The sequence below is a fragment of the Sturnus vulgaris genome, chromosome 1, assembly GCF_052056855.1.
Source record: "Sturnus vulgaris isolate bStuVul1 chromosome 1, bStuVul1.hap1, whole genome shotgun sequence".
In the NCBI taxonomy this organism is placed as follows: Eukaryota; Metazoa; Chordata; class Aves; order Passeriformes; family Sturnidae; genus Sturnus; species Sturnus vulgaris.
Window position 1 is genome coordinate 132,569,157 of NC_142243.1, and position 17,395 is coordinate 132,586,551.

Consider the following 17,395-nt stretch of genomic DNA (forward strand, 5'->3'; position numbering starts at 1 on the left):
TGTTGTGAAAACATACTGCATCGCATGGTAATGCTTGATCGAGATCAGCAATCAGGAGCAAAAAGAAAGCACTGTTTCGTGATTATAATAGCAAATTCTGGAAGACAACCAAATACATCATCTGGCAGCCTAACAGCTGTTACAGCTTGGTAGTAATACCTTGGCATTTGCTATAAGCTATAACTTGAAAAAATTGATTTCTCATCTGCCAGAAACAAGAAAATGTTCTCCTTTTAACATTTCTGAAGTTTCTTTTACTAGAATACCCAGATAATAGATCCACTTTTTTATTTTCCTCAAGTTTTACTCTTGCTGTTAAGTTAATGGTGTACCAGTTAGAATAAAAAAATAAGTTTGAGGAAAAAATACTGGAGGCAACATAAATAATGTGTGTTCAGATAGATCCCATTTTGATGACACACTGGGTAGTAGGTAACAGAAAATATTTCTAATTGTCCTCCTTGCTCATATTCACAGCTGTGATCAAAATTGTTATGCTTCATACCTGCCTGAAACGGGAACATTTTCAAAATAAAGTTTAGTTCCTTTCCATATGTTTTTCTATTAGTTAAGCCTTCTTTTTCCAAGTCAGAGATAGCACACAAGGATGCAGACTGAGACAACAATGCTGAGAATTAACAATACTTAACAAAACCAGTCTTTATATTACTACTAGTACAGGATGAGAAGAGGAACATGGGAAATGTTTATTGTAATTTGTCTAACTATATAAAATAGTTAAAGAATTTGTTCTATGTGTAGAGAGGCTCCCGAAAACCATAAATTTTCTAAGTACACAGTACTTGAAACCTTAAAGTAAGCATGCATCATAACAAGGACATAGACTACGTAAAATCTTTCAGCACTTCAAATATTCAAGCCATTTTAGGGTTAAGTAATAGCAGTTCATCATAAATATTTTAGATTCTAGCATTCTACTTAGATTTTGAAGTGTCATAAACAATTTCTCTCAGAAATCAATATTCACACAGTACATCTATGGGGAAAAGAAACAAACACAAAGGTGGTTTGAGCTATGAAAGTGGTCTCTACCTTTACGCCTAGTGCAGTTTTCTTGGCCTCTGCTTTTAATCTTGTAGCTCTTAACATAGGTCTGGTTTTCTTATAATCTTGTTTCCCTAGAGTAAAAAAGCATACTCAATGAAAACAATGCAAAAATAATATAAAGAATGTGAACATTTATTTCAGTTGAAGAGTCAGATTTAACATATTAAAAACATCCCACAGTCCAGCATTTTAAACAACAACTACTCTGTAAAACAGAGATTCAATCTGTGGAAAAACCATGCTTAACACAGACAGTGCCAGAAACAAGACCCAACAAATCAGTGTAAAACCTCTTATTCCAGAGTGACATTAAAATATATGCATGGATAGATATCCACTAGTACAATGTTTAATAAATTGCTCCATAGGAATCAGCCAGCAAATAAGTAGATTAAAGGTAGATTATGTTTTTCCCTCTTCTTGAAATCAAAACAAAAATTTTCATTAGAATTTTTCTTGATTAGTGATCTCTAGTGCACATATAAATGTGCAATAAAAGACATTCTGGTGAATGTAAAGGTCCATAATGCTGAACTGGAACACTATTTGCAGGTATCACAACTCAGAGATATGGAGATCAATCTAAGTAAATGCTAATAAAACCACTGCTTGACACAATCTGCTTGTAGAAATACATTACACAAAATCTTCTAGATTAACTTTCTACAGGTTACAGGGACTATCTCTTGCAGACACAAAGAGTGCAGCCCAGGGCTTGATTACTATGAATCCATATGAACTGAGTTCAGAAGGGGACATGCAAGTATTCAGAAATGGTAGAAATAATATAAATCATTTATCTCAACTTAATAACGAAGCATAAAACACTTGATATCTTTTAGGGATAGTTCTGCTGTCTGAAAGGCCTATTAGTGTTGTATTATGAACTATTCATCATAGCTTCTTAAGTGTACAGAAGTCAAGGTACAGATACTCTCACAAAAGGAGAAGAAAAAGAAGAATCTATGAAGAAACTGCTCGGAGGGATAGAGCCTCAGTACAACTGCTTTGGCTTTTTAAAAAAGTTCTTGTCATCTTTTCCCCTCCTAATGCATACATATATTTTTTGTTCTTTATGCCTAATTCCAAAGCTAAACTATAATGCTTAAAGCAGAGTGTCTGGCCTTTTTCAAATCACTAAGTTTGCCTATTTGTACATTAGCTTTCATTACTGCTATAGTCAAATAGTTTAACCTCTCCTCTTAAACTTTGTCCAGTGCTTTTGTATACAAAAATCCCATTTGTCTAAGCAGATGTGATTTTACATTCATAATCAATAATGCAAACTTCTCATTTTATGGCTACCTTGAAAACTGGGATATTATAATGTAGTGATGAAATTCTAAAATGTGAATGTCTTCTTCCAGTGATACACTGGATTGATGGAAACACACTTCTGACTTTCTCTACTCCTTGTATCAGCCTGTTCATACTCAATACAGAGATCGTCTGTGTAGCATACCATGAATGCTGAACTCACATTTCAAATTTGCTTTCGTTGTATAATCCCTCCTCAGTCCCATGGATTATATATTGTGAAAGTCTCCATACCATTCATTGGTCAGATATTATTCATAGAAGACTTAAAATAACTTAAAAATACTCAATAACAAATGAAAAAATAACAGAAATCATACATATTAGGAATAAAAAAAGGCAGCATATATCCAAGGAAACTTAGAAGATAGACTGAAGAAAGGATGACAGAAAGATGATTTATGTAAGATGCTCCAATATATTCATCCAGTCAATACATCTCATTAGCAGGACAGGACCACTGCAGCATTATTTTTCAGAAGTCAGTAATATATGATAATAGGATGCATCAGGAATACAGTAATTTTTTAGAACAGCTGGAGAAAGACTTCCAGACACCACAAAAATGGCTAAGTCATGAGATGAATCCAGCCAGAGAGAGAATATGTTTCGTCTCCCTAAAGTCCCACACTCATATTTTCACCATGAAATAGTTAAAAGATCTTTCAGAATTTCCACTATAAACGTCAGGAGTTTATTACTCATAAAAATACAGTCCAGGCTGAAATTTGGCGTAGACACACCCAGCCTTGAATTTTTTTGGTTTGTTTGTTGGGAGCCAACTTTCGTAAGTGATGCAGCTGTTCTTACTTGTGAACAAACTATAGAAATGTATCAATCTGAAATGTTTTAAGCATGAAAAATATCTTTGTTTAGAACCATATAACTGACAAGTGCTAAGTTCAATCTCAGTTCTCATAATTCAGGTTTGCTACTCTTCCATCAGGGGTAAATGACACAAGACAGTCAGAAATTTCCCTTCCAGTGATGCAACAGCATTAGATAATGAAAACTAGAGAGCTTGATAAGGTCCATAAGAAATGGAACACAAGCCAGCTAGTAAACCCATCTCCCTTTCCTTCCATTGCCCATTCTCCCTCCTCTCCTCCACAGCTCAAGTGTGAAGGTGACACAAGCAGGGGCAAATATTGCATAGAAGACTCAGTCTGTGAAATACATATATGGGCAGAACCGTGTTTATTCATCCAAATGAGAAAACTTATTGGTGCTCTTTGCCTTGGTTTCTGGCACCCTGCTACTCTTTATTCCAGTATCATGGCTACAGCTAAGACTGGATTCAACCTATCTAGAGAATACTTCCAGATCTTATATTATGTCTGATATGAACAACTAACCCTCCTATAACAAACAGGCTATTTCAGTGATGACTCTAGAACTGGTAGCTCTCCAAATCCATGCACCTGCCATTAATTTACCACTCTCCTTGCTAAATGGAATAGCCAAGAGGAAAAAAAGTACAGTAGGGAAACAGTCTGAGTCCACCAAGTGCAAAAGTTTAAAAAGGGCATCTGTGGACTTCTTTGTAATGAAAACCAGATTCAGCAATCATACTAAAAGACTCTTAAAACATGCGAACTTTCTGAGGCCTTGGGAAAGACATCTGCACTACAGGACTATAAAGAACAGTGAAATGCAAAGCTCCTGCCATGTGAATACTGATCATTACCACCTGGAAAACAAGCAGAAAAAAGTAATATAGGCTCTCTACATCCTTCCTTCTTTTGGGATTGCAAATTCAACCAGTTGGAATAAGTATATTCACACTCTCAATGTCTTCTAGTTTTATCTCACTTATCCTGCAAGCTGTCTTGTACATTTATCTGTCAGAGTCATCAGTTTAAGCTATTTCTTCTTCTCAGGAAGTGATCATCAAAGCCAGTTGAGATAGACTCATCAGACAAAGCCCCATTTGTCTGCTTTATCCAATGCCTATCTGAGACACCAAGTTTTCCTGATGGAATATATGAAGGCAAGAAGAAGCCAAAAAGATACAACTGGAAGATTTCCAGACCAAATCTTACTTTTCTTATTATTTAAACAAAATCCTTTCCTCTGACTAGTCATTATTGTTACCAGTTTGTCATCTCTCAAACTCTAAACTCTAGGGCCAGCTTCCCTTAACTTTTCTTATAACTACCCCTAATTATTTATTTTTAAACAAATGCACCACTTCTTTCCTTTTTCAGGTCCGTCACTTCCTTTTTTTAAGGCCAAAGAAGTACCCCGTGATAAGGCAACTATTTTTACTAACTACAGCTCTCTGCTTGTCCTGCTTCCTGCCAGTCCCTCCAAAGATCATCCACCTTCCCATGCAGAGCTTGATGCAGCCTTTGCCTCTCAGAAACCCTACAGGGTTTGCCTTGCACCTCGTCCTTTCCTTCCATCCATCCTTCTTTTCCACTCCTTTGGTGGCAAAGTGACCTCAGCAGCACCTGAACTGAGCTGTGCCATGTTTATACTTCCTGTTTGGAAAACTTTCCACAGGTAGAAATGAAGACAATTTTACCAACTGTAGGATTAGAAAAGGGTGAAGATAAGGGAGCTTTTTAGCTACTCTAACAACTATATTGTGAAAAATGAAAAAGGGTGCCTCCTTCAGAATGGATATTAGGGATTCATACAATATGCAAAGTGAGTTTGTTTCTCTTCATGTAACTAGGAATAAAAATCTATAGATTTTGCAAGTTGTTTTTTTTTTTTTTAACTCTGCTTACAAGGGAAAATGAGATCCCATACATCTTCTATTCAATAATTTTAATAACATATTAGAGATGATCTGATCTTGTATATTCAGTATTCTTTTTTAATTAAACCTCCAATGACATGACGATAAATGCAAAAAACCTCAATAATATGTGTAAGACAAGTTCATTCAACTAGACAAGTTCATTTAAGTTCAGGGTTAATTTTTTTTTAGCCTACAGAAATACTGTGACACTACCAGGTAGTTATGCACAACACTGTACTTCTGCATACATACCAAGCTCCTTTATACATGAGAATGCAGCATGTTGAGCACTGTATTTCAGAAAACTGACTACATAAAGGATTGTGTTTAAAGATGCTGCTGTTTAAGACACAACCGGAAGAAAATCTACAGAATAACTTCATGAGGAAAAATAAAATTTTATTTCCAACCCTTCTAGATATTTACTCTTTCATTCTAACAATAGCTCATTACTGGAATTGAATAACAGACTAAAGACTGCTTTTCAATTCATCAAGCTTAAGCAGAAACAGGACTGCATCTTTGGCCTTTGTTGATGCTGCTGTCCAAGCTTATTATCATATGAATATCTAGTTATTGTTTTATAAATGTTCACATTTCAGGAGCTCCCTGCTTTCTTTTCTCTCAGCAGACTTTACAATATCCACCTTCATTATCATCATGTGGCAGCATTGCTCTTCGCCTGCATTTGCTACTTTAAAAATTAATGCACTGCTATTTTCTGAATACTGTACTGCGTAAGCTGCTTATGAGTACATTATGCTATCAAGCAAGCACATGCAGAAAAGCTTCCTAAACTGTTATTCTTTCAATGAAAATACAGCTGGTTCTGCTTCAAAGGCACTTCTTTTCACCTGCAAATGGACTTGCTTCTACACTTATTCCTCATTTCATTGTCTTTTATTTGTGTCTGCAAATCTTTAATTGCCTTTAATTAGAAAGAAGTAAATTCAGTGCTTTAATCTTGCAAATACATTCAATCATAATTCTGTCTGGGATGAATACCAAGTTCTATTCACTGACTGATCTTTATAACAAAGGTATATAAATTTATTGTCCGTTTATATAGACCACACCAATTAAGCCACAATGGAAAACCAAATAGATAAGAGTCAAAATATTTGAAATGAGAAATGTGCAATCTAAATTTAATTACTCAGACAAATAATTTGAAGATGAGTTATTTACAGCATGCCAAAAAACCTGACAGATAGTTAAATTTTTTAATCAACGCTCCAGATTTAAAATTCCTTTCAACACTCTCACTATAATTTGTAACAACCAACAAACTGCTGTCCTGAATCTTTCTGTGCTGGTATTATAGTCATACTCAAAACATTAGTAAGATGTTTTCCACACATTAGCAATCCATTTCATATGTTAAAGTACTGCTTAAGGATCAATAAAACTACAACTAGAGGGTAAATTTCAGTCACCAGTAGTAGTTTAACTAAAGAACCTTACTGTAACTGATACTGAAAACCATACTAAAATATATGCATATCTAATTAGAAACTAGAGACATATTGTGGCAAGATTTACGGATAAACTGCAAGTGTGAAATCACACAGTTAAGCTGAAATCAATTGCTTTATTATGATTATTGACATGAATTAGTGAAGGTTCCAGGAACCCTCCACAAAACCCGACAGAACAAACAGAACAAGAAAATGAACTTCTGGTCTTTTCAAGGTTTCCACAATCTGAATGAGAGCATCCCATCTTTTTCCCTGCAGTAACAAGGGTAAGGGAGAATTGGATCTCATTAGCAGGGACAGAGGTGCAAGAAGGAGGAGCTATGCCATCCTCCATAACCTCCGTATATGCAAGACACTGAAGATCACACCCATTACATGTGATTTCAGATTTAAATGATTGCTAGTTTAGGTCTCTCTTTACTTCCCATAGAGAGACTTCTCCAAAGAGTGAGTGACAGCAGTCTAGGACAGCCTAAAGAGTTCCCTGGTGCTGCCTGTTTCACTGTCAAGAACAACTAGAGATGTTCAGAACCCAAGTCAGGTGGGTTGGCTTCAACTCTAAGGTTAAGCAGAATAAACATGAACCAAGGAGACAGCTCTAAGGGACAAATGGAGAAGAAGAACCAGTTCCTACATGACTTTATCTTGATTCAAGACATTTACAGACATGGCCAAATTATCTTTGAAGTAATTATCTTGGGTATTACTAGTAGTATAGAGATGAAATCACAGAGACATGAAGGGACTGTAAATTGCATTGAAAACCACAGCCTGAATTCCATCCCTGCTCAGCTATGACGTGCTGGTTCCCAAAGCAGTTAGTTATGCCTGTGCTACAGAGCCACTGTGCTTTGTACCATGATGAGCACACTGCTTCTTCAGAACTGCTCCCATGTACCAGCCATCGTCCTGCTTTAAGCTACAGTCTCAGGAGAGAGGTGAGGTTAGAAGACATTCCTGGGGTCATATGATCCAACCCACTGCTCAGAACAGAGTCAATCTTTAAGCCGTATTCTAGTGAGTCTGGAAGCAAGTCTAGCTGAACTTACCCAGCTGAGCTTTTTATTTCCAAAGGTAGAGATTCCACAACCTCCCCAAGAAACTCTTCCCAACATTTGGCCATTCCTCTGGCAAAAATATTTTTCACCTACCCACAGAGAATATTCATGTTTTAACTTGCCTTTTGTCCTACCATTGTGCACCTTTGAGAAAAGTTCAGCTTCACTCTGCCTGTAGCCTCCTATTAAGTATTTGTAGACAGCAGTAATACCTCAGCTGAGCTTTCTCAAAGCTGAAAAGACAGCTCTCTCAGCCTCTTCTTGTACATCCTGTGCTCCAGATGGACATCTTGACCCTTCACTGGACCCACCCTAGTATGTCCATGTCTTCCTTGTTTTCTTCTGCATGTGCATGGTACCTGCTTTTCACAACTATCAGGGAACCACTTCTGGGGAACCAGCTAAATGGCTGCCAGCTGAGAGAGAATTTAGTCATAAAATCACATTGCCTGAAGTACCTTAATGTCACCATTGCAATGGAACTAAAGTGCACCAAAGGAATTCAGTAGGGTCTGCAAACAGCAAGTCAATGGACTAAAAGATTCAAATCAGTTTGCACCACCACCAATTCCCTAACTTTAGAGCAGGTTGGTTTTTAGTAGGAGGAAAGACAAGCATTTATTTCCTTATGTGCCTTGGGATGTAAGAAAAACTGAGTATGAGCTCAAAACCGAGTTCCATCATCACATACTAGTAGTACAACTTTTCTTTAAGTGCCTTTCTAAATGCCAACAAGTTAGGTGTCTGGCATGGAGAAAGAAGTGTTTTCTGAAGTGCTTTGTAACACCATTGAAAACCACAGAAGTACCTACACACCTGCCTCCTAAAGTGCTTGAAAAAGTATTTCATTTGATGATCTTTGAGAGATTTTAAACCAGTCACTGTATATTCACTGAATAACAGAATTTATTTCAATCCAGTGAAACTGTGAAACTCTACTCTCACAGAACACATCTTCAACACGCCTGCTCCATCGAAATAACAATTTATTTAGAATGTTGAAGAACCTCAGAAAAACAAAATTCCATGGCAACTTAAGGCCTAGCTTCAGTAAAAATCAGTAAAAACCACATAGCAGTAACACTTTTATAACCGATGTCTGAGAATTGGCAACACAGCCCTAGCTCACATCTATGGAAACAAGATCAAGCTCTCAAGTATTTATTATTGTGTTTTGTGTTATTAGTGTCACACAGATAAATTCAATGACCATTCTTTTCCTGAGAAGCAGAAGTGAGATTTTCTAATTTTTAAGTGCTGTGATTCTGAAGGGAGTTTTTGGAGTCTTAGGTTAACAGAAAGATTTTTATATGTCTTATACCTACACAAGAGTGTGTCTGTACTCAGAAAAGGCATGAAAACCCCCCACAGCCTCTCTATTTTATTCAGGTTTAATGGCAGCTCAAATCACTGACCATTTTTCAATCTTGAGAGACGGAACAGCTTGACACTAATAATACATTTGCAAAGGACACATCATCATTTAACACAACATTAAGTGCTCAGGGACAACTTTTTACTGTAGACACAATGTGCTCTGAGCTCAGGGTTGACATTTAATGCTACAAAGATAATCCAACCAGTCATTCATGAGGGGTAAATTAATTTTCAAGCAACTATATTTCAGCTTTAAGCCAACAAGAAGGATGCATTAAAATGAATAACTTCATTTTATGCTGCATGCAAGATTTAAAAACCCCAAAATATAATGCATTCTTAAGTATACAAAAATATACCCATTCAATTATTGCTATCTTTCCCTGATTCCAAACCAGAAGTCTGGTAATATTTGTTAAATATAATATTCTGACTGGAAGCAGAAAATCCCTCAAATATTTGGAGCTGCCATAAAAAGCAGCCTTTCTTTTAAAAAAAGGTGTATATTTAAAATTTGTATTAGACATACTTTAATTGTAACAAGTAATTAAGAACATATTTAAATTAGCACCTTTTCTGATATTTAAGGACTATTTTAAAAATCTATATAAGCATCTAAGAAAATTAATTCAGGAAACCAATTATCAATGATGTACAGAGCAACAAATAAAAACAATATTTAAAATCAGCTAATTATTTAGGTAATTTGTTTTCAATACCTGCAGAATATACTCAATTAACTGCAAGACTATAATGGAAGATCTGGAGAACAGCACTAAAAATATTGATGTTACTACTACTATTTGATAGGCAGTCCTTTTTCATGCCTTTCAGTGCTAAACTATTTGTTGCAATCCTGTGCTAAAGTCCAACAGGTACATGCCTACAGCCATTAAATAGTACTGGCTCCACATAAAGGGAGCTTCCACACACATGATAGCAGCTCTTCAATTAACCTTTCCAACAATCTCGTTAACATTTCCTACTCAAACAGACAACTATGAAAACATTAAATACCTTTCTTAAAAATAAATTAATTAATTTGAAACAGATCACTGGGCGGGTATTTTGCTTCTCTCTTCTCTACCTACATAATATATACATTCATTACTTTGTACATGTTGTTTTAAGTACATTTGTAGTACTTTGCTATGGAACAACTGCTCGCAGTTACACTTACATATAAACAACCATATTTTAGTATAAATTCTGAAAATGAACAAAGCAAACCAAAATTACTACTGCAGAGACTATTTACAAGAGCACATAGTAACAAGTCAAGAGAGAATGGCCCTAAATTCAAAGAGAGTAGATTTAGATTAGATATTAGAAAAGAAATTCTCTACTGTGAGGTTGGTGAGGCACTGGAAGAGGTTGCTCAGAGAAGTTGTGGATGCCCCATCCCTGGAAGTGTTTAAGGTCAGGTTGGATGGAGCACTGAGTAAGCTCATCTGGTGAGAGGTGTCTCTGCCCATGGCAGGGGTTGGAACAAGATGAAGCCCCTTCCAACACAAACCATTCCATGATTCTGTAAAGTACTCACTACCAATACAATTAAAAGTCATATATTTATTAAACATTTGATGAGATGATTTTTGGGCAACGGAAACTATTGTATTATTTCTTTGATGATAAGAGGTATGAAAAAGGCAGCATAAGGTGTGGTAAGAGAGACAAACAGAACACAATGAGTCTTTCTGCCCCTGATTCAGGCTGCACCCAGCTACCATTTGGCTTACAGTGATTTTATTGATGGTTGGCTGCAAATAGAGGAAATGTGATATATCCCCCCCAACCATGGAAACAGATCTTATTGGTATCTTCTATGTTCAGACTTTTCTTACACATTCAGTCAGTCTTCCTGTGACTCTACTTACTCACTGTTACAAACCCTTTCTCCAAGATTATTGCATAAGCATTTCTTATACTTACTCGGTTTGTAAGTTGAATATTTATGCCACAGTCAAGAAACTTGCCCTTTCTCTGTTGCATTGTATTCTATTTTTCCAAGCCATTTCACTGATTTCTCAAATTTAGTTTGAATCTGCCTCTCATACCTGGTATAATGTGTAGACTAAATTCATCATCCCACTGGCAGGCAACTAAAATACTGGCTCCAGGACAGGCCACTGTGGATCCACTAGTAACTACAGAGAACAGCTTTCAAATCAGTTTGGTACCCATCTTGCAGTAGCTTCATATTCATACACCTCTAGTTTGTTAACCAGAATACATTGACAAGGTCAAGGTGAATGGCACCTCTTCCTCTTCCCCATCAATGGTAAGTTTGCTACTCTATCAGAGAAGAAAACTGAACGGATTTGACAAAACACATTGGCTGTTGCTGATCTCCTTGTTGGACTACGGGTCCTCATAAGAAACCTATCCCGAAGAACTTACTGTGCAGGATGAGAAAGCTGCATTCAATAATTTATGAATATTATATATTCCATCTGCCTGTTTATTACTGTGATGTTGGCTTTATAATTACCAGAGGTTAGCTCCAATAAACAATGGCCTGTGCTTAGGCTGGAAGGTAGGAAAATAGTACTAATAATTCTCCACTGAGAGCACTTAAATATGACAAAGGAAAATACAGAGACTGATGACCAGGTCATGCCATTCAGTTGCCCACAATAAAGCATATCCATGTAACAGATGTTCCACAAAATATCTTCTCTGCTCTTCTTATCTTTTCAACTACAGAGCCAGAAATTTCTACCATTGTCTTATATTAATCAGTGTCTTTTGACCTTGAACAGAACAGGAGCAACTAAAATCACTAAATCAATAAAGGAAAAGTCAGACACCTACTGGGTTATGTTTTTGGGAAAAAATTCAACATACTTGTGTATGATTCTAACACCAGGATCAAAATGATCCTGGTCAAAAGGCTGCCACCTTCCTTCTTTCCTCACTGAAGAAAATCTGTGGAGCAGCCCCAGCCCATCTGAACTATCAAGAAATTCTTCCAGACCACATCTCTGGCAATAAGCAGGACCAAACCACTGCCTGAAAAATGTCTTCATTATCAGTAATTTTAAATTTATTCCCAATTACTCTGGTGTGTATCATTGTACTGCCAGACAACACTACTAGCTTATTCCCAAGAATGGTTGCTTCAATAAGTACCATATCACCAGGTACTGTAGCAACACGATTAAACCTTCTGGATAAAGAGTCACTGGTGTTTCAGGAGAGGAGGATGTTTCTCTGCTGTAGTTGACATCACACTACCTGGCATGTCCAACCTCATTAGGTGACTGGGGCCAGTCCCTGGGGCATGACACAGTGGGACTGTGGCATCACAGGAACCTGGAGTCATCCCTTCTCCCATGTCTAATGCTTCTCCACAAGTACCTGTCCTAGGGTGATGTTATGGTGTTTCTATCTCCAATCGTGTGTCCTGATTATGTTTGGTATTATGTCCTGTGCTTCCAGGACTGAGTCTGAGAGTGAAGCTTTGTTTTGTCTTATTATCAGCCGGCTCACCTCCCCCATGGTCTATGTTTAGGAGAGGTTTTAGCTTGGCTTGCCTGCTTGCTTGCTTGCTTGCTTGCTTGCCTGCTTGCTCGCTTCTGCCTTTTTCTTTCCTTCGCTTTGCCCTTGCTTTTGCTTATTAGTTAGTTCAGCTAGGCAGTCCAACTTTTTCCCTGGACTGTTTTCTCTTCCACCCCGTCCCCTCCCTCTCCTGGATACCATCTGAACGGACGGGGACCTGGGAACCCCAAGAAACACCGGGAGGCTACACTTTGTCACCTGCAGCAGTCATCCCCAGCGCCAGAGACTGATAACTGAGCGACCACTCGCCAGAGAGACTGAGTTTGTCATCCCTTCAGAACGGTGAAAGAGTTTTTTTTGTCAGCTGGTGTTGTCTTTTTTCCCTGTGCTGGGGAGTGTCTTGCTTGTTAAATAAACAGGTTTTTTCTCCCACTCTTCTCCGAGGAAATTCTTCCCGAACCCGGTGGGGTGGGGGGGGAGGAGTCGTGGGGTTTGCTGTCTGGGGGCTCCTTCTGGAGGTTTTCCCCCAAATTTGCCCAAAACCAGGACAAATAAATTGGCGCCCAACTCGAGGCTCGAGAAAGTGGGAAAAAACCCTGTTCTAATAATAATAATTTGGTTCAAATTCTTTTGTGTTGATATAGAGCAGTTATTGGCTATGTTGTTGGAATTCATGTCTTTTGGGGTGGAGGCCTGCATGGGATTCTGGTCCCTAGGGTTTTTTGAAGTCCTAATACCTTTGTGGTCCCTGGGTTTATTTGCTTATCCAGAAATAGCTCCGGTATTGTCCCTAATGCGTAGTTTCTGTAGCAGAGGGGCATTGACCAAAATATCCATCGGGCTGGGCTTGGTTTTAATGGCCTGCAGGAGATTTATAAAGGTGCTGGAATCTGTTCCAGGAATGTATGGTTCTTGGTTGTGGTTGTGCACTCAGTTTGTTAGAGGAGAAGCAGGGGATGAGGCTTTTCAGCCTTTGTTCTCCTTCTTCTCCTCTGAATTTGTTACATCCTTATTAGAGAATGTTCAGTTCCCCCTGAGTGTTAAAGAGACCATCTTTCTGGTGTTTAATATAGTAAGCTTTCTCTATACAGTCTGCAGTTTCTCTAGAATGAGAGCTGAGATTTCTAGAGGGGCTGAGACCCCTGACCCCAGAGTAGAGCCAGGCGTGAGGAATCCTGAATGGTGTGGGAAATGGGAGGATATGGGCCAAATTTTAAAGGAATTTTCTGACCCTACATCCTGGGATTTTCCATGTGAACAAATTCAGAACCCAGCTGAGGTAGCAAAGTACCTGAAAGAGAAGTGCCATGGTAATTCTAAGGAGAAGAAGATCATTGCAGTGAGCTGGGCCCTGGCATATGCTTACCGTACCCTGCTAGATACTGTAGGGCAGCAGACAGAGGAAGGGGGACAGGCAGATAAATCAGCCACTATCCCAGTCACTCAGGCTGCAGCCAACACCCCAGGCTCGAGGCCAACAACTACACCAGACAGTGAGCCTAAGCCAGCAGCTAAACCTGTCAGTAAGCCTCAACCAATGGCTGTTGCTACCAGCACGAGAAGTGGAAAGTGCACAGACAAGACTGATCGACCAGTGGATGATGATGATGATGATGATGCAGGAGAAGGACCCTCGACGCCTCCTGACATAAAACCAGGAGTCAAAGCAACTGGTAAAAGATCAGAGGCCAATATTGAGTCTTTTTCCCTAAAGGACCTCCGTGGCCTAAGAAAGGATTACACCCGACGACCTGATGAGTCTATAATTAGTTGGTTGGTCCGTCTTTGGGATGCTGCAGGCGAGGCTACAATTCTGGATGGCACTGAAGCCAGGCATTTGGGATCCCTGTCACATGATCCTGTCATCGACCAAGGAATGATGAGAGGGCCTAACCCTCACAGCCTCTGGGCACGGGTCCTGGACAGTGTAGCACAAAGATACCTGTGTGCAGATGATCTTTATATGCAGCAGACCCACTGGAAGACGATAGAACAAGGGATCCAACGCCTGAGAGAAATGGCAGTGGCAGAGATTATCTTCTCAGATGACATAACAACTAGGAATCCGGACTTGGTACCATGTACATCTGTGATGTGGCGAAAACTTGTACGACTTGGGCCCCATGAATATGCTTCTGCTTTAGCAATAATGAAGCGGGACGAGAGGGATGAGACCGTGCTTGATATGGCAAAGAAGCTCCGAGCATATGCAGATGCTGTGCATGGCCCAACACATGCCAGAATTGCAGCTGTGGAAACACGTCTGCAGAAATTAGAAGACAAGATAGAGGAGAATCATAAAAGACTCAGGGAGGAGATTAAAGAGGACCTTCTCCAAATCTCAGCAGTACAAATTAGAGGCCCTGGTATCCAACGCAGACGTTCCCCTGATGGGGAGAGGAGGTACACCCCACGAGCTGAGCTGTGGTTCTTCCTACGTGATTGCGGAGAAAACATGAGGAGATGGGATGGAAAATCTACTGCTGCTCTGGCACAACGGGTGCGTGAATTGAAGGAAGGCAAGACCCAAAGAGGAAGTTCCACCAAAAGGAGAGCAGCTCCAGTTGCCCGTAGCCAAGCTGCCAAGTATGATGATGATGATATATCTGATCCCCTTGAAGGAACCTCTAAGACATATGCCCAAGGAAAGAAGGATAAACAGGCTTAGAGGGGCCCTGCCTCTAGCCAGGGAGAGGCGAGGGAAAATCGTGTCTTCTGGACTGTGTGGATTCGTTGGCCTGGCACATCGGAACCACAAAAGTATAAAGCTTTGGTTGATACTGGTGCCCAATGCACATTAGTCCCATCAAGATATGTGGGGGCAGAATCCGTTTCTATTGCTGGTGTGACAGGTGGATCACAGGACTTTACCTTGGTGGAAGCTGATGTGAGCTTGACTGGACATGAATGGAAAAAACATCCTATTGTGACTGGCCCAGAGGCCCCATGCATTTTGGGCATAGATTACCTCCGAAGGGGGTATTTTAAAGATCCAAAAGGATTCAGGTGGGCATTTGGGATAGCAGCTGTGGTGACAGAGGGCATCCAGCAATTGAACACCTTGTCTGGACTGTCTGAGAATCCAAGTACTGTAGGACTTCTGAAAGGAGAAGAGCAAAAGGTACCAATTGCCACTTCCATAGTGCATCGCCGACAATACAGAACAACTCGAGATGCTGTGGTTCCCATCCATAAAATGATCCGTGAGCTGGAGAGCCAAGGGGTGGTCAGCAAAACCCACTCACCCTTCAACAGCCCCATCTGGCCTGTACGTAAATCTGAAGGAGAATGGAGACTGACCGTAGACTATCATGCATTGAATGAGGTGACTCCACCACTGAGCGCTGCCGTGCCGGACATGCTGGAACTGCAGTACGAGCTGGAGTCCAAGGCAGCAAAGTGGTACGCCACTATCGATATCGCCAATGCATTTTTCTCCATTCCTCTGGCAGCAGAGTGCAGGCCTCAGTTCGCTTTCACATGGAGGGGAGTGCAGTACACCTGGAATCGACTGCCCCAGGGGTGGAAGCACAGTCCTACTATCTGCCATGGACTGATCCAGACTACACTAGAAAAAGGTGAGGCTCCAGAACATTTACAATATATTGATGATATCATTGTGTGGGGGAACACAGCAGCAGAAGTGTTCAAGAAAGGAGAGAGAATCATCCAAATCCTCCTGGAAGCCGGCTTCGCCATCAAGAAGAGTAAAGTTAAGGGACCTGCTCGAGAGATCCAGTTCCTGGGAGTGAAGTGGCAAGATGGACGGCGTCAGATTCCTACTGATGTCATCAACAAAATCACAGCTATGTCCCCACCAACCAACAAGAAGGAGACACAAGCTTTCTTAGGCGCCATAGGTTTTTGGAGGATGCACATTCCTGAGTACAGTCAGATCGTGAGCCCTCTTTACCTGGTCACCCGCAAGAAGAACGATTTCCATTGGGGCCCTGAGCAGCAACAAGCTTTTGCCCAGATAAAGCAGGAAATTGCTCATGCAGTAGCCCTTGGCCCAGTCAGGACGGGACCAGATGTGAAGAACGTGCTCTACTCTGCAGCCGGGAACCATGGTCTGTCCTGGAGCCTGTGGCAGAAGGTGCCTGGTGAGACTCGAGGCCGACCATTAGGATTTTGGAGTCGGAGCTACAGAGGGTCTGAAGCTAACTACACCCCAACAGAGAAGGAGATCTTGGCCGCCTACGAAGGGGTCCAAGCAGCCTCAGAGGTGGTTGGCACAGAAGCACAACTCCTCCTGGCACCCCGACTACCAGTGCTGGGGTGGATGTTCAGAGGAAAGGTTCCCTCAACCCACCATGCCACCAGTGCTACATGGAGCAAGTGGATTGCCCTCATTACACAGCGCACCCGGATTGGAAAACTGAATCGCCCTGGGATTTTGGAAGTAATTACAAATTGGCCTGAAGGTGAAAGTTTTGGTGTCACAGATGAGGAACAAGAACCAGTGACACGGGCTGAAGAAGCTCCACCATATAACCAACTGCCAGCAGAGGAAACACGCTATGCTCTATTCACCGACGGTTCCTGTCGCATTGTGGGGATGAATCGGAGGTGGAAAGCAGCCGTATGGAGCCCCACGCGACGGGTAGCAGAGGCCACTGAAGGAGAGGGTGGATCCAGTCAACTTGCTGAACTCAAAGCGGTTCAACTGGCCTTAGACATTGCTGAAAGAGAGAAGTGGCCAAAGCTTTACCTTTATACCGATTCATGGATGGTAGCCAATGCTCTGTGGGGATGGTTGGAGAGATGGAAAGAGGCTAACTGGCAGCGTAGAGGAAAACCAATTTGGGCTGCCGAAGAGTGGAAAGATATCGCTACCCGGTTAGAGA

At 40.4% G+C, this 17,395-nt stretch overlaps 1 protein-coding gene across 1 annotated transcript in view; it reads right to left on the reverse strand.

Moving 5' to 3' along the window:
• The window catches only part of TRIQK (triple QxxK/R motif containing), a 66,493-nt gene that overhangs the window by 12,101 nt on the left and 36,997 nt on the right, over positions 1-17,395 (reverse strand). The window contains exon 4 of the mRNA XM_088177195.1: positions 1,054-1,139. Within this exon, the coding sequence (XP_088033321.1) occupies positions 1,054-1,139 (86 nt within the window). The remainder of the gene's footprint in view (positions 1-1,053; positions 1,140-17,395) is intronic.